This window comes from Lepidochelys kempii, chromosome 1 (assembly GCF_965140265.1).
Source record: "Lepidochelys kempii isolate rLepKem1 chromosome 1, rLepKem1.hap2, whole genome shotgun sequence".
Lineage (NCBI taxonomy): Eukaryota > Metazoa > Chordata > Testudines > Cheloniidae > Lepidochelys > Lepidochelys kempii.
The window spans coordinates 330,848,196-330,874,828 of NC_133256.1; the positions used below are offsets into that span (position 1 = coordinate 330,848,196).

The 26,633-nt window shown below is 39.1% G+C and overlaps 1 protein-coding gene across 2 annotated transcripts in view; it reads right to left on the reverse strand.

Annotated features, from left to right (window-relative positions):
* Positions 1-339: 339 nt before the first annotated feature.
* The window catches only part of CACNA2D1 (calcium voltage-gated channel auxiliary subunit alpha2delta 1), a 683,143-nt gene continuing 656,849 nt past the window's right edge, over positions 340-26,633 (reverse strand). The window contains exons 31-38 of one of the 2 annotated variants that reach the window (XM_073328631.1): positions 24,181-24,252; positions 22,475-22,627; positions 22,331-22,383; positions 19,117-19,172; positions 18,856-18,985; positions 16,993-17,105; positions 10,941-11,023; positions 340-2,737 (exon numbers count right to left, since the gene is read on the reverse strand). In XM_073328631.1, the coding sequence (XP_073184732.1) occupies positions 2,621-2,737; positions 10,941-11,023; positions 16,993-17,105; positions 18,856-18,985; positions 19,117-19,172; positions 22,331-22,383; positions 22,475-22,627; positions 24,181-24,252 (777 nt within the window). In that variant the 3' untranslated portion in view covers positions 340-2,620. Of the gene's footprint in view, positions 2,738-10,940; positions 11,024-16,992; positions 17,106-18,855; positions 18,986-19,116; positions 19,173-22,330; positions 22,384-22,474; positions 22,628-24,180; positions 24,253-26,633 lie in introns of those variants that run through there. The other variant, XM_073328632.1, reaches the window with a different exon arrangement.

Genomic DNA, 26,633 nt, shown 5'->3' on the forward strand with positions numbered 1-26,633 from the left:
TGCCGGCTACAACTGTGCCATGCGAATGCCTATTCTCACTTTCAGGTGACACTGTGAACAAGAAGCGTGCAGCATTATCTCCTCCAAACGTAAACAAACTTTGTTTGTCTGAGCGATTGGCTGAATAAGAAGCAGGATTGAGTGGATTTGTAGGCTCTAAAATTTTACATTGTTTTGTTTCTGAATGCAGTTATTTTTTGTACATAATTTTACATTTGTAATTTCAATTTTCATGATAAAGAGATTGTACTACATTACTTGTATTAGGTGAACTGAAAAATGCTATTTCTTTTGTTTTTTACCATGCAAATATTGGTAATGAAAAATAAAGTGAGCACTGTACACTTTGTATTCTGTGTTGTAATTGAAAATGTAGAAAACATCCAAAATATTTAAATAAATCATATTCTATTATTGTTTAATGGTGAGATTAATCGTGATTAATTTTTTTCATCATTTGACAGCCCTACCAGCAACACTACTGGCGGAGAAAATTCCCCACTTATCCTCACCCCATGCTGCTGAAATCAGCTCCTCTTCGCTAAGGAAGAACTGGAGCCACCAAACTCAGTCAATTGTACTTTTAATTAGATGACTTTCCTAGAGATATTAAACAGTTAATTGTGATAATTAAACAATATAGTGTTTTTTAAAATTTTCCCCAGCACTGTAATCCTAAACATGGGAACATACACAGCTGGAACCAAGGGTAACGTGAAAAAACAAACAACTAATCATAGGCACAGCTACATGTAGTCATTTCATCTTGTAAGCCATGCCATAGGTTTGAGTGGCTTCTTCAATTTTCATGGCATATTAATGCATGCCTAATAATTTCTGTAAGCTTTTGACCGTTCAAGATTATAGTAGTCATTTGCCAGCATATACATACCAACGCTTTGCATTTTCATTTTTTTAAAGAACAAATGTTTCGTGCCATGTAAATATTTGCATATTACAGCTGTTAGCAGAATTGCACAATGTCAGCAGAGTTGCACATTCATTGGTTTAGCTGTCTTGCAATACTGTTTAGTTCTGAAAACTAGAAAAAAGCGCAAATCATATTTTGCATGTACACTATTCTACAGTGTAATATTATAATTTACTGCACCAATTTGTATCACCAACAAGTTTGTATAAAACAATTGTTTTTATTGTTATTCACAATCAAGTATCAATGTGCATACGTATAGATTCAAGGCTCCCCATTTGTTCTGATTTCGTTCTAATTTCAGCAGCCAGGAAATCTTGCTCTATTAAGCTTGCTATATTCAATATAAAATAGCAATAGTAGGAGTTTAAACATTAAGGAGTGCTACCATGCCATGAAAACAAAAGGGGAACCTGACATGAATCTCAGAACAACATATACTCTTCAAAAATAAATGTGTCAAATCTGATTTGTATATACTTAAAATATCTGTACATAGGTTTTCATGTGAGAGCACTAATCTGTATAAAATCCACCTCATCCCTTTTGTCCAGCCAACTAAATTTACGCTACTTTCTTCGCTTTTTCATTGCACAGTATATTCAGAGCTTTGTTTAACAATATAATTTAAGATTATTTAATTGCATCACATTGCAATGTTCAGTTTCTCACACAACAAAAGAATCACTCAGTTACCTTTTCAATGGACTATACTCTACCATTCAAGAAAACAAACTTAAAAACAATAAAGTAGCAGCATCATCATGCAAAATACCCTTGGAAACCAACGTTCAATAATCACAAAGAAGACATTTTGTATTCACAAGCTTTTTCGTTTGAGCATTTTGAAGGATTTGGCTAGCGTTACATAACTGCACTGTGAAGAGAGCACTGATCATTACATGGAAATTAACAGCTTTCTGAAAGGGACATGACACTGAGTTCAGGAGGAAAATCACTTGGTTAGATAAAATATCAAACTCTCAAACACCTTTATATTTCAAAATTCAGTAGCTTCTTTCTTGCTTTTTTTTTTGTTTTATTTTATTTTTAAAACCAACAGTTTATGAACCTACCAAAACTTAGCTAGCCACATGTTTTGATTAATTTTGGCAGAATAAACCACTCATTGTAAGGCATTTCAGTCATGGTGAAGTTCTGGAGAAGACTAGCCAATATTTTCAATTCACTAAGCTGTTTTGTACAAACTGAAGTCTGCCAACTATTTTATATTCTGGACACAACTGATGTTCAAAGCAGCTGTAATGGTATTGATACAATAAAAGAGGAAGGTTAATGTAAAAGTATACAGGGTCTGCAACAAATTCAATGCTAAGATAAAAATAAATGGAAATCATATCATACATAAGCTATTTTAAGGGGAGCCCTTTTACATGAAGTCAGCAACGATACAACAATGAACACAAAAATCTTAGATTCCTCAATAAAGCATATATAGAATTCTGTTCTGATGGCATAGATGATGCAGCATTCACACATGTTTAAGGATCTGACACTCCAACATGCAGCCACTGTGGGTGCCTTTATGAATCTTTCACATAGACTGATACCAAGTTATGGGCATTGCTGTTCTTCTGCTGTCTGAATTGCTGACCCTTTGACAATGAAACTGAGGGCTAACGTTTTGACAGGGTCTTGATTAGTTTTGCAGATTTTGGTTTCACAGGGTCATAACTGGCAATGTCTGCAGCCAGATAACAGCCAAAGCAGGACAAACTGGATTCCTATCATAGACCAGAGTGATGGGCTCAGTCCAGAGACCCCACCACAGTCTGACGAATCTTCCTGTTGGCAAGAAAACGAGATAGTTCAGCATTAATTGACATTAAATCTCCAATGAAATAATCTACATTTTAGCCTGTCACTTGAAATACACTACAGGATGGATTTTGGTCTCAAATACATCGTTTTCCCTTAAGTGCCATTAAAAATATTCTTGGAGGCAACAGTCTGAATTTTTAAAGAAAGTGCGATAGAAGGTATACCTAGAATACTCTTGTAAAAACAAAGACAAATACTCACAGACTCACTGTGGTCACTCACCATAAAAAATGCAGGATGCATGCACATTCAGATGAGAAATAACTTGTGAAACTACTAATGAGCCCTAAATCACTCTGTTTATCTGGCCTAAAATTCACGGGTTTAATTCTTTCATTGACAACACTGGTTTTTGGTTTTTTTTCAAACACCACTTTACTGCAAAGAGAGATAGAAGAGCAGTGGAATCTTTGTGGTAAGAGAAAGGAGCCTATTTCAAAAAATAGCCATGCCCAGTACTCTCTGTGGGCATGCCTTCAGAAGGAGTGTACTCTGCCAGACCAAATATCGCTATATTCAAGTGCTGGAACCAAATCTTGCATTGACTTACTGAATACCCTGTGAAAGCGCCAAAGTCTTGCTATTCAGGTCCGGCCAAGCTAGACACCACCGTTACGTTCTCCACTTCTCCCCCACCCCCCCCAAACAAAAAAAAACATCAGGACTACCTGAAGATTTCCTCTTCTGCCTGAGAGATTCTCAGGGAGCTGGGTAAGTCAGCTTTACAGCCCTCTGCACCACCTCAGCAGACAAAGCTTTTATATTTTGCAGTGGTTTTATTCTGTATCTGGGCGAGAAGGAGCCATGCTCTCTTTATACTTGGTCTCTATCTACCTTCTGAAATATCTCATCACAGATGGAATAAATTATATCTGGTTCCTGCAAAATGAAGTGCTCAGAGTATACTGATTGGAAAGCTTATTATTCAGTGTTGGAAATGCACTGAAAGCCTGATCTGTGCTGTAGAAGACAAAGAAAGACACAGCCCCTGCCTCTAGATCTTAGAACTATATTTGCTGGGCCAAACTCACAGCTGATGTAATCTGGTTTAGCTCCATTGAAACAACTTTGATTTATACCACATGAGGATCTGGCCCATTGTATTATGTCCAGACTTACGGGGTTTGGCAACTCCAATAACACATAGCTAAAATAAACTTCAACTGAAGCTTCTGTCCTAAACTTGGCTCCTCCTAAGGTTCCCTACAAAGATTTCTGTATCCTTGACCCCAATTTTCTCTGCCCAAAGAGCTAATTGCTTACATCAAGGTGGAGTTAATGAGTCACACCTGCCACAGTCAGTCAGCAGCTATCAGCAACCATTTCCCTGCAGGGTTCTAAATCCTCTAGCCAGTGTAGGTAAACATGAAACAAGCCACCTGTATTACAAGAACCATCAAAAGCCCCGGCTTTGAAAAATCCTTAATCTGTATATGGAGTGTTTTAGCCATTATCTACCTAAAAAGTTGATTTGCAACAACACTTGTCAGACAAAAAGAAAAGGAGGACTTGTGGCACCTTAGAGACTAACCAATTTATTAGAGCATAAGCTTTCGTGAGCTACAGCTCACTTTAAAACCTCTCTCTGGAAAATCAAAGAGTTATTTCGGAGGGGAATATGGGAGGTCCTGTGGTTTTTTCACTGCTCCGAGAGGTTAAACTGCCAAGACAAGACAGGCTAAGTGGACGACCAGAGATATTGTTTTATAAGTATTCAAATGCTTCTAAAATCTTTAGATCATTCTCTTGCAAAGAAAATGCCTCGCATTTGCTTCTGTTCTTTACCAGTAGCAGCAGACTTCTTTCATTGTCAGCTTCAGTTCTAGTAGCTTGAGGTTTTGTTTGTTAATTGTACCCTAGAAATTCAAAATTCCAAAGGTTGCTGGTCAACTAATAAGTCACAAGTGTACTCTGTTGCACAAGTTTCTTCCTTAGAGTGAGCATCATTAGAAAGGCCATTACCAGTGATGGTTTCTTCTGACCGGAGTTCATCAACAAACAATAGCCTATATCACATTTCTGATACCTAGTCTCATCACTGAAACGCTGCAAAGGAAGTATCTCCCAAGAAATGGTTTAAGCTATTGGTAAGTTTGAAAGTTTGAGATCTTCAAGTAAGGAATGGGTGTCTGCAGCTGAATATTGAAAGGAAGGGGCACAGCTCACTTCTTAAATAAAGCACACAGGAAAGCCAGGGGCTTAAAGCGAAACTGGGTATAATATGAAGAGGAAACTGTCAGATTAGTGAAAATAGCATCTGGTTAGGATACTGGTGAACTAGGTGGATGTCCACCTACAGGAGTTACTCAGTATTCAGTTTTTTCTTCATCTTTGTGTTAGAACAGATGACTGGGAAGATCACACTGACCACTGAACCCTTTCATAGTTAGATATCTTTGAAGTGTTGTAGCTTTCCACTGTCTATATGAGAATCATGAATAATATGCACTATTCTGGTACATTACATTAACGGTGCTGCACCTGCCAGATTGAAAAATATGGTACAGTATTTTGACTGCATGTCACTTCTGCTTCAGAGAGTCTTACTATCTGAGAGGAGTGGAAGATGGCTCAGAAATTGTGGGGTAGAAGTGGCTTAACAAAATCTCAGACAGGAGAGAGTATATAAGACACCCTCACAATGCTTGGTTGAGTTCAGCAGTACAAGTCTAAAAACATATAAGATGTATCTATTTTTTTAATGATTAGTGAGATTTTACTCTTTTGGGTTTTGCAGGTTGTTTCTGACTTAAATCATTTGGAGTTTCTGAGGCCTATGAACCAACTCATAGTGAAGCACGTATCTTCACAGTTTTGCTCATGACAATTCCTGAAGACATCTTCTGTGGGACTCAGTTTTTTCTGTCCTAATCAAAGGTGGATTATCCATGATAAGGAAGAAATCAGTGATACTGATTTAAATTATTTGTTTTTTCCCCCAACAATGTGTATTGTAATTGGCAAAGTTCCTATGTGCTATAACTGTGTAGATATGGGAAACAATGAAGGCTGAAGAAAGAGAGGTGGGAGGAGGAATGAGCGAGAGGCTGATTCTATTCTGATTTACATGTAAGGGGTGTCACCACTGAAACTAATGGAATCACACCAGTAAAAAAATGGCGTGAGAGCAGAATCAGACTCAGTGAAACTGTTTTCCTTCACTCACCAACTCTGCTAAAGGAACTCAGTTGTTCTGGAATTTTCTGTGGACCTTCATCCCAAGATTCCTTGTATAAGTGCACCCATAAGAGTAAAATGTAGTGATGAAGAATCTCTGAGTCATGGCCACCTCTGTTGATAGAAAGATGCTTCCATACTCCTTTTCCTGCTCCAGAACATGGCTGGATATCCTTTTCAAATAATTTAACTTCATGGAAGGCTGCCCAGAACTTCTCTTTCTTTCACATCATTCTGTTATTTACATAAGTTTCACTTACTTCTTCCCCTTCTGCCAGCACTGTCAGACACTGGACCTGTTCTTTTCCAATTCATAACACTACTCAGTCCTGAATCAGGATATTTTAACTGGGGCAATTTTTCTCTGTTACCTTATTATTAATCATTTGTAGCATGGATTTTCCCTCAACACCAAGAAGCCTTTTTTGCCACTTTCTTTTCCTGCTAGTAGTATGAGCTTTCCTATAGTCAAAAATCACTTGCCAGTTCTCCTCAACATCAAGGTTTGAGAGGAAGGAGTGGGAAGAGAGACAAATCCAAACACTATTTCCCCCGTTTAGGCAGTCCTACCGAAATGATACACGATAAGCTTATTTTCTGACTATACAGTACCATCTTAATTTAGTATCTTCATGTTAGCAGTCAACATTTTTACATAGCCACACATTTACATCAAAGTAAATGTATCAAAATCTCCGGGGGGACAGCATGAGTTGTCAAAGAAATGTGTAAATACTTGCTTCCCTTTCAGACGCACATTATAACTAAAGATAAACGTGTGTTATAAAATATTAGTATTATTAATTAGTTGTATTGCAGTAGCACTGAGGAGCCCCAGTCATGGACCAGGACCCCATTGTGTTAGGTACTATATAAACACACACACACACAAAAGTTCCCTGCTCCAATGAGCTTACAATCTTGGCCTTTTAACATATATAGAAGACATTTTGAAAGCTGCATGTTGTAAGGAAAGCTCCTTGATTCAGCAAAAGACAATTGAGTTTGAGGTCCATTTTTGGTCATACATAAACGTTGGGCTATTTTCTGCCATTAGATGGAGCCATAATCCCTACGTGTACTGTTTTCAGATTGTCTTGATCAATAATTCCTGTATTAAAATGGGTAGACTATATGCCTTTTTTTGGAAAAGAAGTTGTGTTACCTCACTCACCCTAGCTATCAAAAGATTTTTTTGGTGCAATATTAATGATCTTTCTTGTGATGCCTGATGTGTTGATCATTTCACTGGTAGTCCATTTCACAACTGAAACATTCAATTTAGTCCAATCCAACAACATGTTAAGCAGTCTCACAGCACCCACTGACTTCAGCGGGAGTCAAGGGAGCTCAGTATCTTATAGGAGGTCCTCCTGTAAGAAACAACTTGCATGTTGTTTTCCTTGTTTATTATTATTTTTATTTTTTAAAGCAACCAGGTACAAGTACATAAGGGATACAGGCACTTTTGCTGTGCGCTCCCGAAAAGAAGACAAAAAGAAAGCTATAATTCATTAACCAGATTGTCAGCTGGTGTAACTCAGTTTTGGTTTCAGTGACTTCAACAGAACTATATAGATTTATACCGGATGAGAGCCTGACTCAAAGTCACAGAATTATTAAGGGCTGAACTGAGGAACAAAAAGTTAACTTTGAATCTTGCCTAGTTTCCATCTACTGCTGCTGAGAATCCATCTGTTGAAGTTGTGTTGTGAGGTTTTGCTTCCATGGGTGTTTTGGAATGACTTGCCGGACACAGAATTGGGTCCTTAGCAATTTTATTTATGGGCAGATTCTGCTAACCTTATGTATGATTAGTACCTTACTTGATTTTAATACAGTTACTTATAGAGCAAAGCACTACTCAACATGAGTAAAGATGTCAGAATCTGGTCTTCACATTTTACATGGGGCTGATGTTGGAGAGGAATTTTAATTCTTCCTCCCAATCTTGAACTGCACCTATTCAACTTCCTATGTTTGCTAGTCATGAGACTGTTTAATACGTTATGTGAAGCTCAGAAAACAACAGCTATCAAACTGAGCGTGACTTTTTTTTATTGACATCCAAGTGATTTAGCTTTCTCCAGCACTAAAGGCAGTAAAGAAGATGAACTCTTACAACTGATTTGTTTTAATTTTTTTACCTAGTTATAAATATCACCCTATAACCATAACTATATGTACTTAACCTTTCAAAAATATCTAAAACATTGCTGAAAATATTTTAGAACATTTAGAAACAAATATAATTTATCTAATGTATTTTAACATTAAAACTTAATTCTCATCATAATATAATGATTCTATTTGTTCTTTTCATTGTTAGCTTTACAATAATAGTCATGATAGCATCTCCCTCTAGTGGTCTGCTGAGAAGTTATATCAATACTGCTATCTATATACTGACACTCTTCCATTGTACAAGGAACATGCTTTATGATGTTACTCAGATCATCGATTCTTTGGTATATTAGCAATGGTGGTAGCACAGAGTTTCCAAACTAATAAACATAACATGGAGACAAAGATTGAACTTTTTTTATGAACCCTGATGTATCCATACACTAGTGTTCTAGATTCATAGTGCTGAATCTTGTGTTCTGAAACACATATCAATATTTTTATTAGAAGCAAAAGTTCTCTTGTATCTTTATTAGCCAATGACACTGTGTTTTGCTGGATATTAGGTTAAAAAAGTCAACATGATTTTTTTGAATTCCTAATAACAAGCAATGAGTCTTATTATTTTGATCATCAACCTCTGTATGGACTTGGCGACACTGTGAACTTCTAATATTCTCCACAGCAATGATTTTGGCAAACCCTAAAGACAGCATTCAGTTATGCTGTGACTTGTATAGTTTTAGATTTGCAGGAACTGTAGTCTCTTCCAACTACTTTGGACCTCTGTTTATTTCTATGTAGAAAGTTTGTCCTGGATGTCTTCTTTTTCTTCTTCCTCATTTTCATCTTTACCAGGAGCATGGAAAGCAATAAACATTTGGAAGGTCTAGCATAGAAGGTAATGACAGCGATATGAATAGAAGCTCAAATATTGGAGCCCTACAAAGCTGGCAGGTTCCTAACTCTATGGGGGAGATCCCCACAGTTCTGTTAATTCTGATTTACAAGTCTCTGGGCAGGGCTTTTTTAATTTTCCCTTAAATTGCTACAGGAATTTGTTCCAGATTGCTGTTTTTGGGACCCATTTCATTCCATTTTCTTTTGTGGGCTTAGTTAGTAAAAAAGATTGTTACTCTTTTATGCAAAGAACAAAAACAAAACAAAACAAAAATTAGAGAAAGTAACTGACCATCCACACCATATGAAAAGTTGCAGAAAAATGAAGATAGGAGCGGACATCATGGCAGAGGCACGACTCGTTGTGCATATAGGCTGATCCTATTAATAACGGGCAAAGTAGCAAGTAGAGGAAAGGAAAGAAAACACAGAAAAAAAAGACATACAAGATGAGATTTCATGCAGTTTGCTGGCAGTTAGCAGAGTAAATGTGAAAGCATCCACTTAAGAGCAAGAGAATCATAGTGAGTATTGCAAATAAACTTAACCAAAATATTCCACTGTTACAGAGAATACATGACTTACACACCAATTAGCACATCAAGCTAGTGAGCAAGAGTTGTACTTTCACACATAATAACACCTGGATTGACATCTGTTGGAAAAGTTTGTACATTTAGGACTGTTTTTCAGTCCCCGTGGAAGCCAATTGTTTTGCATTTGCTGATCAAAAAGATTTTTTTTTAACATAATACTTTGTTTGTGAACACAAGTGGGTTTGAAAGAAAATGTATTCACTCCCAAGGCTTAGGCTTGTGTAAGCATCATTAACATCTGAGACATTACGTCTCCTTGGATTTAGCTATATCAAGACTCAGCACACTGTAACAGCAGGATCAAACAGTGGTACTGGCAATTGCTTTCACAAAACCATTTGTCTGGTCCTCTTGGTTGAAAGTAAGCCCTCTAGATATCTGGCTACTAAATAAGGGAAGGACAGGTTTAGGAATGGAGAAAGGTATTCAACATCAAACAATGAATACTTCCAAAAAAAGTAAAAATTTACCACTAAATTGCCTTCTGCAAATTCTGTAAACCCTCCACAGCTATTAACTCATTTGGTGTAAAAGCAGCTTCTAAAAAAATTAAATCTACAGTTTTGGGTCAAATGCTTCAAAATGCCAAGTACCCTCAATACCCACTGTCTTCACTGAAGGCTGGAGAGCTCTCTTCACCTTGCATGATTGGGCCCTGAGAGAAGACAGCATTATGGATAAGAAGGAGTGACCACTGAGATTTTCATTTTTAGATAATACACAGTTCAACAACCTATCAGTTAAGATTTGACATAACATTTTCAATTGCTTTTCTCTATTTCATACAGTATTTAAAAATGAAAGAGAAAAGGCTAACAAATTATCCCTCTATTTTTAATTCCCTGCAGAACGGATTTGTATTCCTAAGAGGCATGACATCCTGAAATAGAATGCTTTAAGGTCCAGATTTTTAAAGGCATTTAGGTGCCTAGCTGCCTTTAAAAATCTGCCCCAAATATCTTTTCAGTATTCAGAAATACCAATGAACAAAGCTTATAGACTAGAGAAATAACCAGGATAACCATCTGAGTGCTTCCCAGAGCCATGAGGGAATTATCTTTGGCACCATCATGCGCAGAGCACTAGGTTTCTTGACTTATTACTATTGCCAGGAATCATATGTGAAAGTGCAGTGTTTACAAGACAGGCAGATAAGAAAGCAGCTGTTAATTTTATGTTAATCATGGAACATTTGAAATAAAGAGACTATGGTTCAGAGCAAACAGTATGTTTAATGAGAGATAGGTTATGTCATAAGATTCAGGTACACTAAAACACAGGTTTTATTGTTGTTCTGAAACATCTCCTATAACTGCTTTTACCTGGAAAGACACTATCTGAGTCTTAACACCTGAAGAGTTCAACCTTACCCGGTCATCTTTATCAAAGCAGACATCAGGCCCCTTTCTGTATCTGGGTTGCTTCACCATTTCACAAGGATTTGGCCCTTCAGCTGATCTTCGGCTAAGGAATGTAACATTCTTTTCCCATGTACAACACATTAGCAGCAGCACCAGCGGTTTGGTTTTATTTTTACGATGACAAGCAGTGTAAGTGATGTCAAATACTTATGGCCTCCTCCGGGACACATACTTCGCCAGCTACGGCTTTGTGATGATGTTGCTTGCATCACATTAACCACCCATTGTTACTGTTCTCTATTAAAGAAAACGGCATTAATAGAAACCAAATGTGCTTTGTTTTGACTTTAGCAAGGCTTTTGATACTGCCTCCCATGATCTTCTCATAAACAAACTAGGGAAATGCAACCTAGATGGAGCTACTATAAGGTGGGTGCATAATTGGCTAGAAAACTGTTCCCTGAGAGTCGTTATCAGTGACTCACAGTCAAGCTAAAAGGGCACAGCGAGTGGGGTCCCACAGGGATCAGTTCTACGTCCAGTTCTGTTCAATAGCTTCATCAATCATTTAGATAATGGCATAGAGAGTACACTTTTAAAGTTTGTGGATGATACCAAGTTGGGAGAGGTTCAAGGAGGATTAGATTAAAATTCAAAATGAGCTGGACAAACTGGAGAAATGGTCTGAAGTAACTAGGATGAAATTCAATAAGGATAGATTCAATAGAATCTCCTTCCTTAGAAGTTTTTAAGGTCAGGCTTGACAAAGCCCTGACTGGGATGATTTAATTGGGGATTGGTCCTGCTTTGAGCAAGGGGTTGGACTAGATGACCTCCTGAGGTCCCTTCCAACCCTGATATTCTATGATTCTAAGGAAAAATGCAAAGTACTCCACTTAGGAAGGAGCAATCATTTGCATTCGAAATGGGAAATGACTGCCTAGGAAGGAGTACTGTGGAATGGGATCTGGGGGTCATAGTGGATCATAAGGTAAATATGAGTGAACAGTGTAACACTGTTGCAAAAGAAAGAAACATCTTTTGGGGATGTATTAGCAAGAGTGTTGTAAGCAAGACACAAGAAGGAATTATACACTCTACTCCATGCTGATTAGGCTTCAACTGGAGTATTGTGTCCAGCTCTGGCCATTACATTTCAGAAAAGATGTGGACAAACTGGAGAAAGTCCAGAGAAGAGCAACAAAAATGATTAAAGGTCTAGAAAACATGATCTGTGAGGGAAGATTGAAAAAATTGGGTTTGTTTAGTCTGGAAAAGAGAAGACTGTCAGAGGACATGATAACAGTTTTCCAGTATATAAAAGGTTGTTTTAAGGAGGAGGGAGAAAAATTATTCTCCTAAACCTCTGAAGATAGGACAAGAAGCAATGGGCTTAAATTGCAGCAAAAGAGGTTTAGGTTGGACATTAGAAAAAACTTCTTAACTGTTGGAGTGGTTAAGCACTAGAATAAATTGCCTCGGGAGGTTGTGGAATCTTCATCATTGGAGATTTTTAAGAGCAGGTTAGACAAACACCTGTCAGGGATGGTCTAGATAATACTTAGTCCTGACATGAGTGCACTGGACTGGATTAGATGACCTCTTGAGGTCTTTTCCAGTACTACGATTCTATGACTTATAGGATAACCTTCCAGTGCTCCTAACCAAGATAATAAAGATACACACGGCAAGACTGTATGGGAAAAACAGCCAATCTAAAACCAGAATGCTTTACTACAGCTATAGGAGGGCTTCTCCCATCACTATAGTTAATCCATCTCTCCAAAAGGTGGTAGCTAGATCAACAGAAGAATTCTTGTCTCCGCAGTGGCTTAGGTTGGCTTAACTATGTCTCTCAAAGGTGTGGATTTTCAGATCCCTGAGAGACATAGCTATGGCAATGTCAATTTTCAGTGTAGACCAGCCCACAGTAAGGGACAAAGATTTTCTTAGGGTTTCAGCTTTAGAGTGCAAGGGCAAACAGATGAAATGGCATACTCAGGGTCACTCGTCAGATCAATGGCAGAAACAGGAATAGGACCCAGGTCTCCTGAAACCTGGGTATGCCCCATCCACTGAGTCATTCTGCCTCAATTCTGGGACAATTCTATACCCTGATGCAAGCCCCCTGGACACACCATGGATGAACTGGATCTTGAGGTTAATATTTCACTTTTGCGACTGTAACACTTGTGCATTAAGTTTCTCATAACTTTCTACAGTCTCTATCTGAAATTTTCCATCTAATCTAGAGGTTTTTTTAAAACAACTAATGCTTTACAACATTTTAGGGCTTTTACAGATTTTGTCTGAGCTAACTTGCACTCAGGGTATTCCATTTACACAATTAAAGCAAATGTTACTGTCATCACATTCAAGTCAATCGCGCTGTCCCAATGCAAGGCACAATCCAGTTTACTATATTCAAGATGCAAAATGGCATGGGATTTGGTCCTAAGCCTAAAATGTTAAAAAATAAATAAATGAAAAGACAACATACGGTCAATTTCTTCCCTAATTTACATCTTAGCAGTATCCACCCATCCACTGATGCCATGGTGGTTTATATATGATGAGTTTTATGTCATGCGAGAAAGGAGAGTTAGAAACAGGGATGATAACTTAAAAGGCCATCAACATTAGCATATCCCTACCAGACAGCAGGAAGCGGAACCTAATAAACACCTAGATGAACAGCACTCAAAGGTCATCCTTCCCATCTGTGTGTTGTCATGCTACATCTGCACTTCACAATGGGCCCTGGTTATGAAAAAGAAAGCTTGACTTACTGCAGCTCAGGTGAAGAATACATATAGCAATTCATTTAGTGAAAAATTAGCCTAGCCAGCTGGTCAAGCTTTCATCTACTGCCCCGAGCCCTGTGAAGTAAAATGCCCCATGGGAAATTCTTATCTGTTTCTTATTAAACTTGCTTTATTTTGTGCAGCAGGCCCTGTACATAACCTGTAGACAGTACCCATAGTTAATCAAACTGACATGGAGCCAAGCCGGTCAGAGTAGCAGTCTACATTCACAGTGCCAGAGATGCTGCTTCCACTGATGTAACCTCCCTTTCACCTGAAGTGCAGACAGAATTCCTGTGTCGTAATTAATGTGATACTTAATGTATTGCTTTTGCCGAGGGATTTCCATCATCTCCACCATAAGCAGCTCTATCATCAGGTACAGGAGCAGCAGTGCTTTTCTAGGGATTTGCAAATCTCTCCTCATAGGTCTCCGTGCATGTCAGGAATATGTATTTCTGGCCACACTATTTTTCTACTGTCGGGGTTAATCGGTCAGATTCTGGCCCCCTGCCTCAACACCTTAACACCACTTCATAAGGGCATAAGGGCCAAAAAGAGTGTAAGGAGAATTACCCTGGCACAGTATATGCTGCCCTATGGTGCTCCTGTCGCTATGGCATATGGGATATGTTTACCAGAGATGGAGATGAGAAGGAGTAGCTAGAGTCCTGAGCAGCCCACAGACAGCAGGGGGAGAACTGCCCTCATTTAGAACAATGTGCTGGAGGGAACTTGTGCAAAGCGCTCTATATTAGAGCCCTGCGTGGGACAATTTTTTAAATCTCATTCCCATCCCATCCCGCAATACCCAGTCCCAGCTGCTACTGCATTGCTTCTTTCATTTTTATCCTGCTCCCACCTGGAAAAAGCTTTAGATCCTGAAAATCCCGCAAGATAGACAGATTCTCCCTTGCTACTAAAAAACCAAACCAAACCAACAAAAAGACAATTGGTTAATATAATATATATGTATAAACGGAATTCAGACACAACTTTTACTATTAAAAGAATAAAACAAATCTTACTTAAAAGATATAAAAATAATTTAACTCCTGTTATGAGAGACATCAAATTTCTTTTCTATCCTTTGCTCAAACTTAAGTATTAAAACCTTTACTTAAAAAAAAGAAAAGAAAAGAAAAAGTTGCTTTACATTGCTGAAATTCTATTCATGACATACCAATGAGAGATTTGGTGTTTTTCACAAATTACCGCAGTCTAGTATTTTTGCCCACCCTATCCTGCCACGAAGTACATTTTACCTGCTATTATGGAAGCTAGTCCTGCGGGAGTTGTGGGATCCCAGTCCCGTTGCAGGGCTCTGCTCTGTACTCTGCTTGTATTTCCTGCTCTGTGGCCTCCTGCAGTCTATGAAGAAGTCCCCTGGGTGGCAAACAGAGGTACTGCAGCCTCCATGGCCAGAACAGCTCCAGCCCCAGCAGAAAGACCTACTGGCAGCAGGTGCTCCTGCGCCCTGCAGTATGTCAGCCACACTAGACAGATGTTACATTTATTGTTGGGGCCTAGTCCTATTACCCCTGTCTTGGGCTGTGCCTTTTGGCTTGTGCATCTCAGCAGAGGCATTTCTCTTTACCCTGTCAGCTCTACTCAGAATGGCTGCAGACCCCAGAGCACCAATACACTTGAACAGGGGCTTTTCACTTTTTACTCTCTCGCTGTGGTGAGGGGAGGGAAACTAGCATGTGATTCATACTTAATAGTCTTCAGCCATGAGGGATAGCTCAGTGGTTTGAGCATTGGCCTGCTAAACCCAGGGTTGTGAGTTCAATCCTTGAGGAGGACCATTTAGGGCTCTGGGGCAAAAATTGGGGATTGGTCCTGGTTGGGCTAGATGACTTCCTGAGGTCCCTTCCAATCCTGATATTCTATGACCTCAGACAGCATGTAATTGTTAAGCTCTGGCCTCTCCCCTTCTATTTCTTCAGGTCAGTCACCAAGTTGTGTGACAAACTGAGGGGCTTGGGATGCATCTTCTGGTCCTCTGCAGAAGGGCCTGGTTCCTGCAAGTTCACCAATAGCAGGATACTATGACAACAGGCCATTATATACTTCAGTGATAGCTGCCCTGACCTACTGATAAGTCATTTCAGTGCACGGGCTTCAGGAGATTTTGCCTGGTAACATAGTCTGGGAACAGGTATTATGAGCAGCATATCAAATACATCTACATAAAAATTGATAAAAGAAAAGGAGTACTTGTGGCACCTTAGAGACTAACCAATTTATTTGAGCATGAGCTTTCGTGAGCTACAGCTCACTTCATCGGATGCATACCGTGGAAACTGCAGTAGACATTATATACACACAGAGACCATGAAACAATACCCCCTCCCACCCCACTGTCCTGCTGGTAATAGCTTATCTAAAGTGATCATCAAGTTGGGCCATTTCCAGCACAAATCCAGGTTTTCTCACCCCCTCCCCCCACAAACTCACTCTCCTGCTGGTAATAGCCCATCCAAAGTGACTACTCTCTTCACAATGTATATGATAATCAAGGTGGGTCATTTCCAGCACAAATCCAGGTTCTCTCACTCCCTCACCCCCCTCCAAAAAACCACACACACAAACTCACTCTCCTGCTGGTAATAGCTTATCAAAAGTGACCACTCTCCCTACAATGTGCATGATAATCAAGGTGGGCCATTTCCAGCACAAATCCAGGTTTTCTCACCCCCCCCCCCATACACACACAAACTCACTCTCCTGCTGGTAATAGCTTATCTAAACTGATCATTAAGTTGGGCCATTTCCAGCACAAATCCAGGTTTTCTCACCCTCCGCCCGCCCCCCCACACAACTCACTCTCCTGCTGGTAATAGCCCATCCAAAGTGACCACTCTCTTCACAATGTGTATGATAATCAAGGTGGGCCATTTCCTGCACAAATCCAGGTTCTTTCACCCCCCCACCCCCCTCCAAAAACCACACACACAAACTCACTCTCCTGCTGGTAATAGCTCATCCAAAGTGACCACTCTCCCTACAATGTGCATGGTAATCAAGGTGGGTCATTTCCAGCACAGATCCCACTTTGAAATGATTCCTATTTAGTCCATGCTATGTTTTGTTGTATACAAAATGTATTTGATAACCATCTGCTGACTCAGATACTACAGTGATGTGTGTCACAGAAATGTATATAAATAGGCCACATTTCTCCAAATCTTGTTCTAATATTTGGCCAACAAACATCAGTTTATACCACTAGAAGTTCTGACTTTAAAGGATACCCGGCTTTTCTGCTTGCATCAATGGCTTTGGGTCACAGGAGTGGCACATCTTTTGGCTGTCACTAATTATAAATACTAGATTGGTGTGTGAAACTTTTTCTGCATGATAAAGTCTGAAAAAGAAACACAACTCTGGTTAAACAAAGCAAACAGTATATCTTCTGGGGTTTTTCACGTTCACTAATGAGATCACAGGTAACACAACTTTATAGATTGAACTAGACTGGTATACAAGGGACAGCTGGTCTTTTTTAACAATAGCAAGGACCATTCAAGGGGAAATTTTGTAATCTTTATTGACAGGACTGTTGTTCTGCATTAGAGCAGATGCTGTGATTAAAAAATGGAAAAAGGGCACAGGGTGATGTTACACCACTAAGCACTTATAAATCCACAAAGAGCCTTTTCAGTTAGAAAATAATGTATTTGAATATATCACATCTCTAGTCGATACAGTGTATCTTGGACACTATAGTTAAGAGTATTTATGCACTTTCATGGCTTATTTTCAGGTGTTTATACTGTATATTTAGACAGCTAGATAGATGGATAGATAGATGTAAATAACCATCCAAGTGAGCTGAGAAATAATGTAAAACTCATAAACAAAGAGAATATTTTCTAATTGCTGAAGAAAAGCTTTTGTGTTGTTCTTAAAGTAGACAGCTATTTATTTGTAACTGGCTTCCTGACCCATTTTTGCGCACATCTAACAAAACCAGACAAAATCTATCCTTTGGTATAAGTGGACAAAACTTCATTGACTTCAGTGGAGTTTATGCCAATGGCTAAATTTGACCCAACAGCTCCTTCAGGTCATCTGTAACTTTACAAATGACTCATTCACAGTAGTTGGCCATTTTAGGGACCCAAACATCTCTTCTGATTAAATCAGTGAAAGATAATCTCTGAGGATGGCTCTGTTTCTGCCCATAGCAGCACCATTCTACCCTTTATGGAATTCCGTTTTTGACCCTGTGCTGTGATTGTGTCCAATTCCTTGTGTGTACTTTGCTGGACTGAAATCCCCTATGAAACATTTTCTAGGTGTTCTTCAAGGCTTGGCCGTTTATAACGGTTCTGTTGTCTCCAACACTTTCAGGAATGTGCTATAACACATCCTAAATGTCCTCTCTTTTACCCATTTGTAGCTTAATGTTTGTTTAAGGATTTTAAACTGAATTATCACAAATCTGTCTACACAGAGATCTTCAAATGGCTCCTAGTTTTTTAGAACATGTTAATTTTATGGTCATTTTTAAAGTCTTTCACTTTAGAAAATCTATCAATCTAATAACTTAGTATGGAAGAAACTTTCAAGTCTCACAAAACTATATTGAGATTGTAACATCTTTAATGAAAGCAGCAGCAGCACTATTGGACAACTCAAGGCAAAACATGAAGAAGCTGATCAACCCTTTAACATTATCTGCATTTAAATTGATAATGGGATGCACAAAAAACCCCTCAGTTCTGAATATCTGCGATAGAACTCAAGAATTTCAATTAATAAATTAGAAAAAAATACAGTGAAAAATATAGGAATAAAATATATTAAACACCAATTATCCTTTTAAAACATACATGGAGACAGTCCCATAAAACAGAACAACACAACTTGGAGTAAAATAATTCTGTGCTCTGTTATTACTGTTTCAGTATACACTAATACACACATATACATTCTGTCGTGTATGTACTACACTACACACATGTATATCTTTATCCTTCTTACATACATGTGATAAGGTTATGACACAGTATAGTTTATCCTTCATACAGTAATGTAATTACCTACTTCTAAGATAAATATTCACCAAAAAGGCTCCTCTTTACATTTTCTATTCAAAGTTGAAAATTTACCTGGAACAGTTTATACAGTCTACAATCCCACTGAAGGATTTATCGTCATTTTCAAAGAAATACTGAGTTTGCTCAGTAATGCAGCTCTGTTTGGACAGGGCAGCAGTGTAGTCGTCATCATCTGCTTCCGCTGAGAAGAAAGAAAAAACAGAAATATTTTCAACTCATATAGTGGAGTGAGCAGAATTCGGCTGGTACATGGGTTCTTATCTTCTAGTTCATTCAAAGTTCACCCTTTAACAAACCTGAGTAGTGACTTACCTGCCTCAAGGAAACGTGGAAAAGTCAGGCCCAAAAACAGCTGTTGCAAGATAGACCTGAGCACAGAAAAAATAATTTTGTTAATGAAATAGTTATTTCCCTCTCCTTTAAACATAGCTTTGCTAATATGGGAGCCCTGATTATTTACAGGAGACCCTAAATACCACTGGGATAAAAATAATTGTTAATAAAAACAGCAACAACATAACTTAATTGCACTTATACCAACTAATATGAATGTGTTTCTTTAATATCTTACATTTTGTCAGTCATCCTCTTCTTCCCCTTCAGCTACTGTCCCACATTATCTTTTTACTTGACAATCAATATTCAGTGCCCCTCTTACCCATAATTCAGCTAGCAGAGATGCTGAAGACCAGTTTAACTGTTATCCTTTAAGACTCCACAGAATGAGAAACAGGAATCCTGAGATTACTCTCATATTTAAACCAACTAGGATGCCTTAAGTGACAATAGCCACACGTAGCTCTAAGGGGCTTCTGGCACTTTCCACTGATTAAGCCTCACAACCCTCCTGTGAGGCAGATAAACGCTGGAGTATTCTAACCATTTCATACAAAAGACATCTCTGTGCCAGCAACTTGTATTTCTATCTCCACTTCTGAACTTCAGCCTATGCCTGTCATTTCTTCCTCGATGCTGTGAAAAAATTAAGCTTAACACAGATAACGTTAAGCTCTTATTTTTCTGTGTTCATGCCCACATCACTCCTATTTCAATTATTGCAACCTCCTTCTCTCTGGTTCATCTGTCATCCACAATGCCCAACCCCTCCTACTGGAACCATGACAATTAGATTCCTTCTCTCATCATTCCCTCTCTTTGAATCCCTCCCCCAGCTCCTTCTTCATTAACTTTAAACTTCTTGTCCTCACCTTGCAAGCCCTACTTCTGCCATCAGATCTGTCCTGGTCTATTATTGTGGGACCGTACTCCCCCATACGTTCTACTACTCATAAATGCCAGTCTTGATGAACCTTTAATCTACTTCCTCCACAGCCTCATATATTTTTTAGAAAATATATATGCCAATTATTTTCGTGGCTAGGGCTCTGCAATACTGCATCAAACACTGGGTTTGTTTACATAACATCAGGATTGGGATTGTTGCATGGGCTGTGTGCTCATCTGCAGGGATGAAGAGAAACCTCATGTTATTCAACAGTGACTCCGCTGGCTGACCAGGAAGGGAAGTCCCCATCAAGCCCTTTTTTTAGCTTGAAAGAAAGTGATAATAGAATTCACTGAGGATGAGAAAGAGAGAAAGCCTGAAAAAATGGGAAAGAGCCTCAACGTTCCCAGAGTGCAGAGGACAGAAGATATTTATTTAACTGATTCCTCATGCTCCCCACATAAGCTTTGAAAATTGTCACTCATTATCCTATTCCAAATTTTTGCCCGAAATGTAACAGTTATCCCTAACCCAGCTTCTTCTATTTCTCTGCATTTGCTTTTACTAGTTGCCTTGCTGAAATGCACTCTGATCGGCCCTTTCTATTCCACTTCCCTAATGGCCCCTCAGCCTGCTTGTGGTCTAGATTCCATTTCAAAAATTTCCGATGAAAGCACTTTCTTGTGGGTGCTTTCAACTGAAACTCTGTGGAAAACAAGACCCATGTCTAAATTGAGTCCAGACCTCTGAGATTGATTTGAACACTGATAGCCCAAATTTTTCTGTTTGAGCAGAGCTTAGGTTTCGTCCCTGGATCATTTCCCATCTCTGGTTTTTGAGCTTCATTTTTGTTCCAGAAAACAAAGATCTTAACTGTTCCTGTTAACTAAATGTAACCAATAATAAAAACAAATATCCAAAGCCTTCATAGTGCCATCTGTGAGAGAACTACTTTCTATATATTTGTTCAGCTGTGATATATTGCAATGCTTACCTCCAAATAGTGTAAATTACCTACTATTGTGCTACAGAATATGCACCACAAAACTTTATCATGAAGGACAGATATTTTCAGAGGGTAAAATTCACAGCAGTGCAGAAGGCCTGTCTGATGCCCACCATACCACTTAAGTCCCAATTAAATCTTTGCCGCATGGTTTTGGTATCACAGGGGTGCTTAATCTGTATAGGGCTGAATTTCATTATATATGCATTATGAAACTACCAAAACAACTTTTGTGGCTATTGCTAATTACTGCATGGATTTAAATCCAAAATGAGATAACTCTGTGGTGTGGAGTTTTAGAACAGTTTTGAGATTTATTTGGTATTGTGTTTAGCTAAAGATAGTAACCATTAAAACAGTAAAAAGGTGAAATCCTGACTCCACTGAAGTCAATCCCAAAATTCTCACTGAGTTCAACAGAACCAGGATTTCACCCAATAGTTCTAAAAGTTAAAATTGACTGCCATTCCCTCTTCCCTGTTCCATGACAGTTTCTAAGGTATATGTTGCTGGAACATTACCCAAAGTTCTTTTTGTTCTTGCAGATGAAGTATGGTTTTGTGGTTTAAACTGAGCAAAGGAAAAAAAATGGAAACAAGCTGTTATACTATATTGTTTTATGTGGCTTCTTCCTTGAAACAGTATCACTAGTTTATAGTATCTTTGATAAAAAGACAATGAACAAAACCAATTGACTTTTTTCAATCAGCAACTTTCAGTGAGTTACACTACCAAACAATGCATTTTAATGGCATCTGGTGTTCTGAAATAGGACTTGCTTATGTTTTCAAATAGAAGCCCTTATGTGCCTAACAAAATGGTTCACTGACACCTCAAAAACTGACTCTTTCTCAACCTTCTTGCTTAAACATGCACTTGAAAAAGAACACTATAGTGCACTGAATTATGAATCGAACAAGTCCATCTGAAAGCTGCACGCCAGCAACCTAGATTAAAGGTGATTCAACACAAACCAATGCCTGCGTTTACACATGTTCAATGTAGACCGAGAACAGAGAATTACAGAGTCTGAGAAGTCTCATTTTCATTGAAGATCAATAAAATGAACTTTCCAAAGAGTCTGGGAAGATTACTAAAAATGTTCACTGTATGAGGCTGGAGAAGTAATACCAGCCCTTAAGATTTCAGAACAGCTCCTAGGAATTCAAGAGTCTGTTATTATCATACATAGACACTACAGAAAGAAGATACTAACTGTTACCAAATACATTTTCTTTTTACTGAATTGTTAATTATGACGTTGGTATAAACATTACCAGCATATCTGAACTTACCAGGCAGCTGCAGAGGCCCACCATCCGACATGCAAAATATCCGCTACTGTAGGCTACAAAATGAAGTATAAAGATTGTACCATTAGTACAAGAGTCAGCACATAGGTAAGGGGGATGGCAGTAACTTGGCAAGAGGATACTGACCACGTATGCGGAACGAAGACCAGCTCCTTGTTTTGGTTCTTCTTCAGGATCACAAACAGACTGATAGTCGTAAGACTTGTTAAAGGCATATAAGGACATGTTAATGAGGTTTCGCATCAGGTCAGGGTCAATCTCACCAAAGAATCGTCCAATCTGGTGCAGAAAATTGTAAAAAAAATGAGTTTAAACACTTCTAAACTGATGTCACATGATAAATAATATACATGTAATTTACATATACTGAACAATGCTGTTGAATTCAAAGAAGGTATAAATCCTATTGTTCTTACTGTGGGATATATGGTGATAAAGTATAAAAGTCTTTCTTTTTATATTCATTTTGCATTTACTTTACATTCTCTAAAATAATAAATTGTTTTCAGACCTACTCAGGCAAAACTCTAAACGACTTCAGGGGAAGTTTGGCCTGATTTACAGCTGCATGATTTGGTTCATTATTATTATAAAACCCATAAGAGACTCATTTTTCAAAGGGGCATCAACTATTTCCATATCTACTATTTCCATATCTACTTTGAGTGTTTAGGTTTTTTCCCTATGAACCAATGACTGCACGTGCAATATTTTAGGTGCAAATTCCAAGGCCATTTTTGAATGTTTGACTCTTGATGTGATTAGATGGTAACTTGTGTTTCCCCCTAATGTTTGTACTCATTCCACCAACAGTTACCCAAATCTGTTCACATGCTATCTCAGTATCTCCTATATGGTGCTTACCTCTTTTTTCTAGGTGGAAAAAGGCAGAACCAACCAAAAGATGGTTCTGTGGCATATTTACGACTTTACCATGTAATTCCTGAATTCTGGCTCTGAGGAGAAGTAGGCTGCTGCACCCCACCACACAGGAGCCACCATCTTCTCCAGAGATCAAAATTTCCCATGCTCAGGCTTTCCAGCTGACCTGGGATCTTACCTTTCATTACATAACTGACTATAGTTGTCTCTCATCAAACAACAGCTATTGCACTGCAATGTTGCACTGTGATGTCTTAACACCAAGACACAAAGATGGTGATGATAATATGTTGAATTCTCATGAAATAGATTCTTTATGCAATAATTCTTCAGTGTAACAATTAGATTTGATAGAAAATTTTTCATAGGAACTTTTTTTTTAATTAAAAATGGCTTTTTGATTAAATGGACATTTTTAACAACTGAAAACCAAAATATTTTTGTTGTTTTACCGAAGCTCTAAAAGATACTGGAAAAAATTTAATTTTTTCATAGAAAAATATAACATCTTCATGTTCTCATACATTAACACAGAATAATTCTGTGCTCCAGGCACTTACACTACATTATCCTTATGCTTCAAGCAGTCTGTCTCAGGGAAACAGTGCAAACTCTTCATCCCATTTCTTATGCACTCCCTTAAATCACTATAAGTAGAGCCACATTAGTGCAGGCCTAGACATGTCAAGTCACTAGTAAGACAGTGATAAAAGCTAGCAAATTATATGAAATTTGAGATTTGCAAATTTTCTTTGTGGTTCGGACATGAGGCTGTGATTCACCACCTCAAACTCTGATAACTGTGATTTAAAAAATGAAATGAGGTCAATGAACAGCCGCACTCTGTTTTTATGTAGTGAACTTAGGTTTTAATGATAAAACTCGCTCTATCTTAATGGAGAAGTGAGTCAATCTCATCTTTAAATGCATGAATTTAAAAACACATATACCTGTTTGGTATATTCCTCCTGATTCGACATCAAAAGAAATCCACCATCATCAAGAACAACACAATCCAGGTGCTACCACAAGGAAAAAAAAGTATATTTTTCAGGAAAGATACAGAAAATGGTTCTCTTTCCAAGCAGCCAGACACAATCCCTGAGAAAAGGTTGACATTCAGCATTTCAGATACATCTTAGAATCAATACGACCAGGACTGGAGTGTCCCTTTTCAAAAGAAATCAGCTTGGCAACAAAGAATCTGCACGTTTAACATAGTTTCCAACTCTCAAGACCTAGAGGTTTCATGTAAAACATTAGTTTTTGGAGAACTTCACACACTCATTATTCCTTTGCTCTAGTAACTTGACCCTATTGTTTCACCCATTAACACCTGAGGAAGGTGTTTTCTGACTTCATACCTGGTATTTAGAAAGTATAAGTAGGGGAGATTATGTTCAGGACTCTAGGACATGAGGCCAATGGCCCTGAATCCATAAGTGTTGTAGAATTTGGAGCAAGGAACCCTCTTGTGGCTTAATTTTATATAACTTATTCTTGTAAATTATTTGATCAGGATACTTAACTAGCCCTAAGAGTGCTACGTCCTTACAAAACCACTTCATACATGGATCAGAGCTCAGATAAAGGGACTGAAACTTTTGATTTGGTCTTAGCTCACGCTTAGAGACGATTTGATTTGTAGCTTTTAGTGGTAGGAGTCTTTTAAAACAGCAAACCTGGGCTTGCTGCCTATAATTATTTTCACATTATTTACTTTATTTTGCTCTGGTTTTTTTTCACCCCCTTCAGGTGATGAACCCCTTCTTCTCCATCTAAGGCACCTGTTCCACATAGAGCTAAGAGCACACTTTCTCTAGTGCTGTCCCAGTGCCATGGGTGGATTCCTGCAGGTGCCAGGTGCTGGGGGCAGAAAGGCCATTGATTAACTATAGAGCAGCGTTTCTCAAACTGGGGTTTGCAGACCCCTGGGTGTCCCCAAGGGTACTGCAGGGGTCCGCAGGCCCTGCTGATCAACTCCTCCCCCTCTCCCTCAACTTCTCCTCCTCCCTCCAAGTGCCTCCTGCATGCTGGGGAACAGCTGTTCAGCGGTGTGCAGGAGACACTGGGAGGAAGGGGGAGGAGCCAGAAAGAGGTGGGGAAGAGGAGGGGCAAGGGTGGAGTGGCGGTGGGCAGAGGTGAGGTGGGGTGGGGCCTTGGGGGAAGGGGGGTGGAGTGGGGGTGAGACCTGGGGCTGAGCGGGGCGTTTGGGGGTCCTCGGGTTGCTAAAGTTTGAGAACCACTGCTGTGTAGAGCATACACTGATCTTCCTGTGGCCTGAAGATGCAGTGCTGCTGCCTTGGCTTGACAATTAGCCATAGGTCCCACACCCAACAGTCATTCTCCCAACCCCACAAGAGAACTCACAGAGGCCCTGATTGAGGAAGGTGCTTAAGCACAAAAGAGAATTAGGAGTTCCTGACAACATTAGGGCTCCTGAAGCTGTAAAATCATCACCCATCAGTGTTTCTAGGGCCATGTGCCCCCAAATCCTGGCTCAGCAAGGGATGGAGGGAAGAAAGGCAGGGGAAAGCTTAGTATCCCCACATGCTGGAGGGTGCTGTGTGCATTATGGTGGATTTAAGGTTATCATCTATCTCTTTCCCTCAAATTATTTGATAATACAGAATCCAAACTAGGCAGCAATATTAATATAATATGAATGTGTAACAGCAACAGATCCCGGTTGCCAGGATTGAACCTGAGACCTCTGAAGTTTAGTGCATGAGCCTCTACTGCAGTGGTGGGCCCGCAAGGCTTCTCGCAGCTCCCATTGGCCGGGAACGGTGAACCGCGGCCACAGGGAGCTGCGGGTGGCTGTTCCTGTGGACAGGCAATGTAAACAAACTGTCTTGCGGCCCACCAGTGGATTAACCGTAACGGGCTGCTTGTGGCTCACAGACTGAAGGTTGCCCACCACTGCTCTACTGCAAGAGCTAAAAGCCACATGGCTCTTAGCTAAGGCTGTAGCAGACTCATTAATCTCTAAGTGGTCTTGGTGCCACTAGAGGGGACAGAGCACCACACCCAGGAGGTGTGTTGGTTACACATGCGCAACATAGGCTTCCCTGCCTTCCCGGCCATTAAAACATACAGGAGGTCTGTGAAAGAAATACAATAAGAAAGAGGAGAAACTAATTATGATCTAATATTCACTAGGTGAAACATTGTGCATCTGTTCTTGCTTTCCACCTTTTCACAGTCTCTCTCCTCAATTTCTCTTATCCCCCCCCCCTCTTTTTTGCTCCTTCTCCTTTCTCTTCACCTGTTTCTTTGAAAAGCTTCACCATCTTTTCTCTCACCTTCTTTTTCACGACTGCCCCATTTTCTACTGCTCGCTCCCATATTATGTTCTTTCTTCTTCTTTGTTCCCCTTTAGTTCTTATAGTCTCATTTCAAT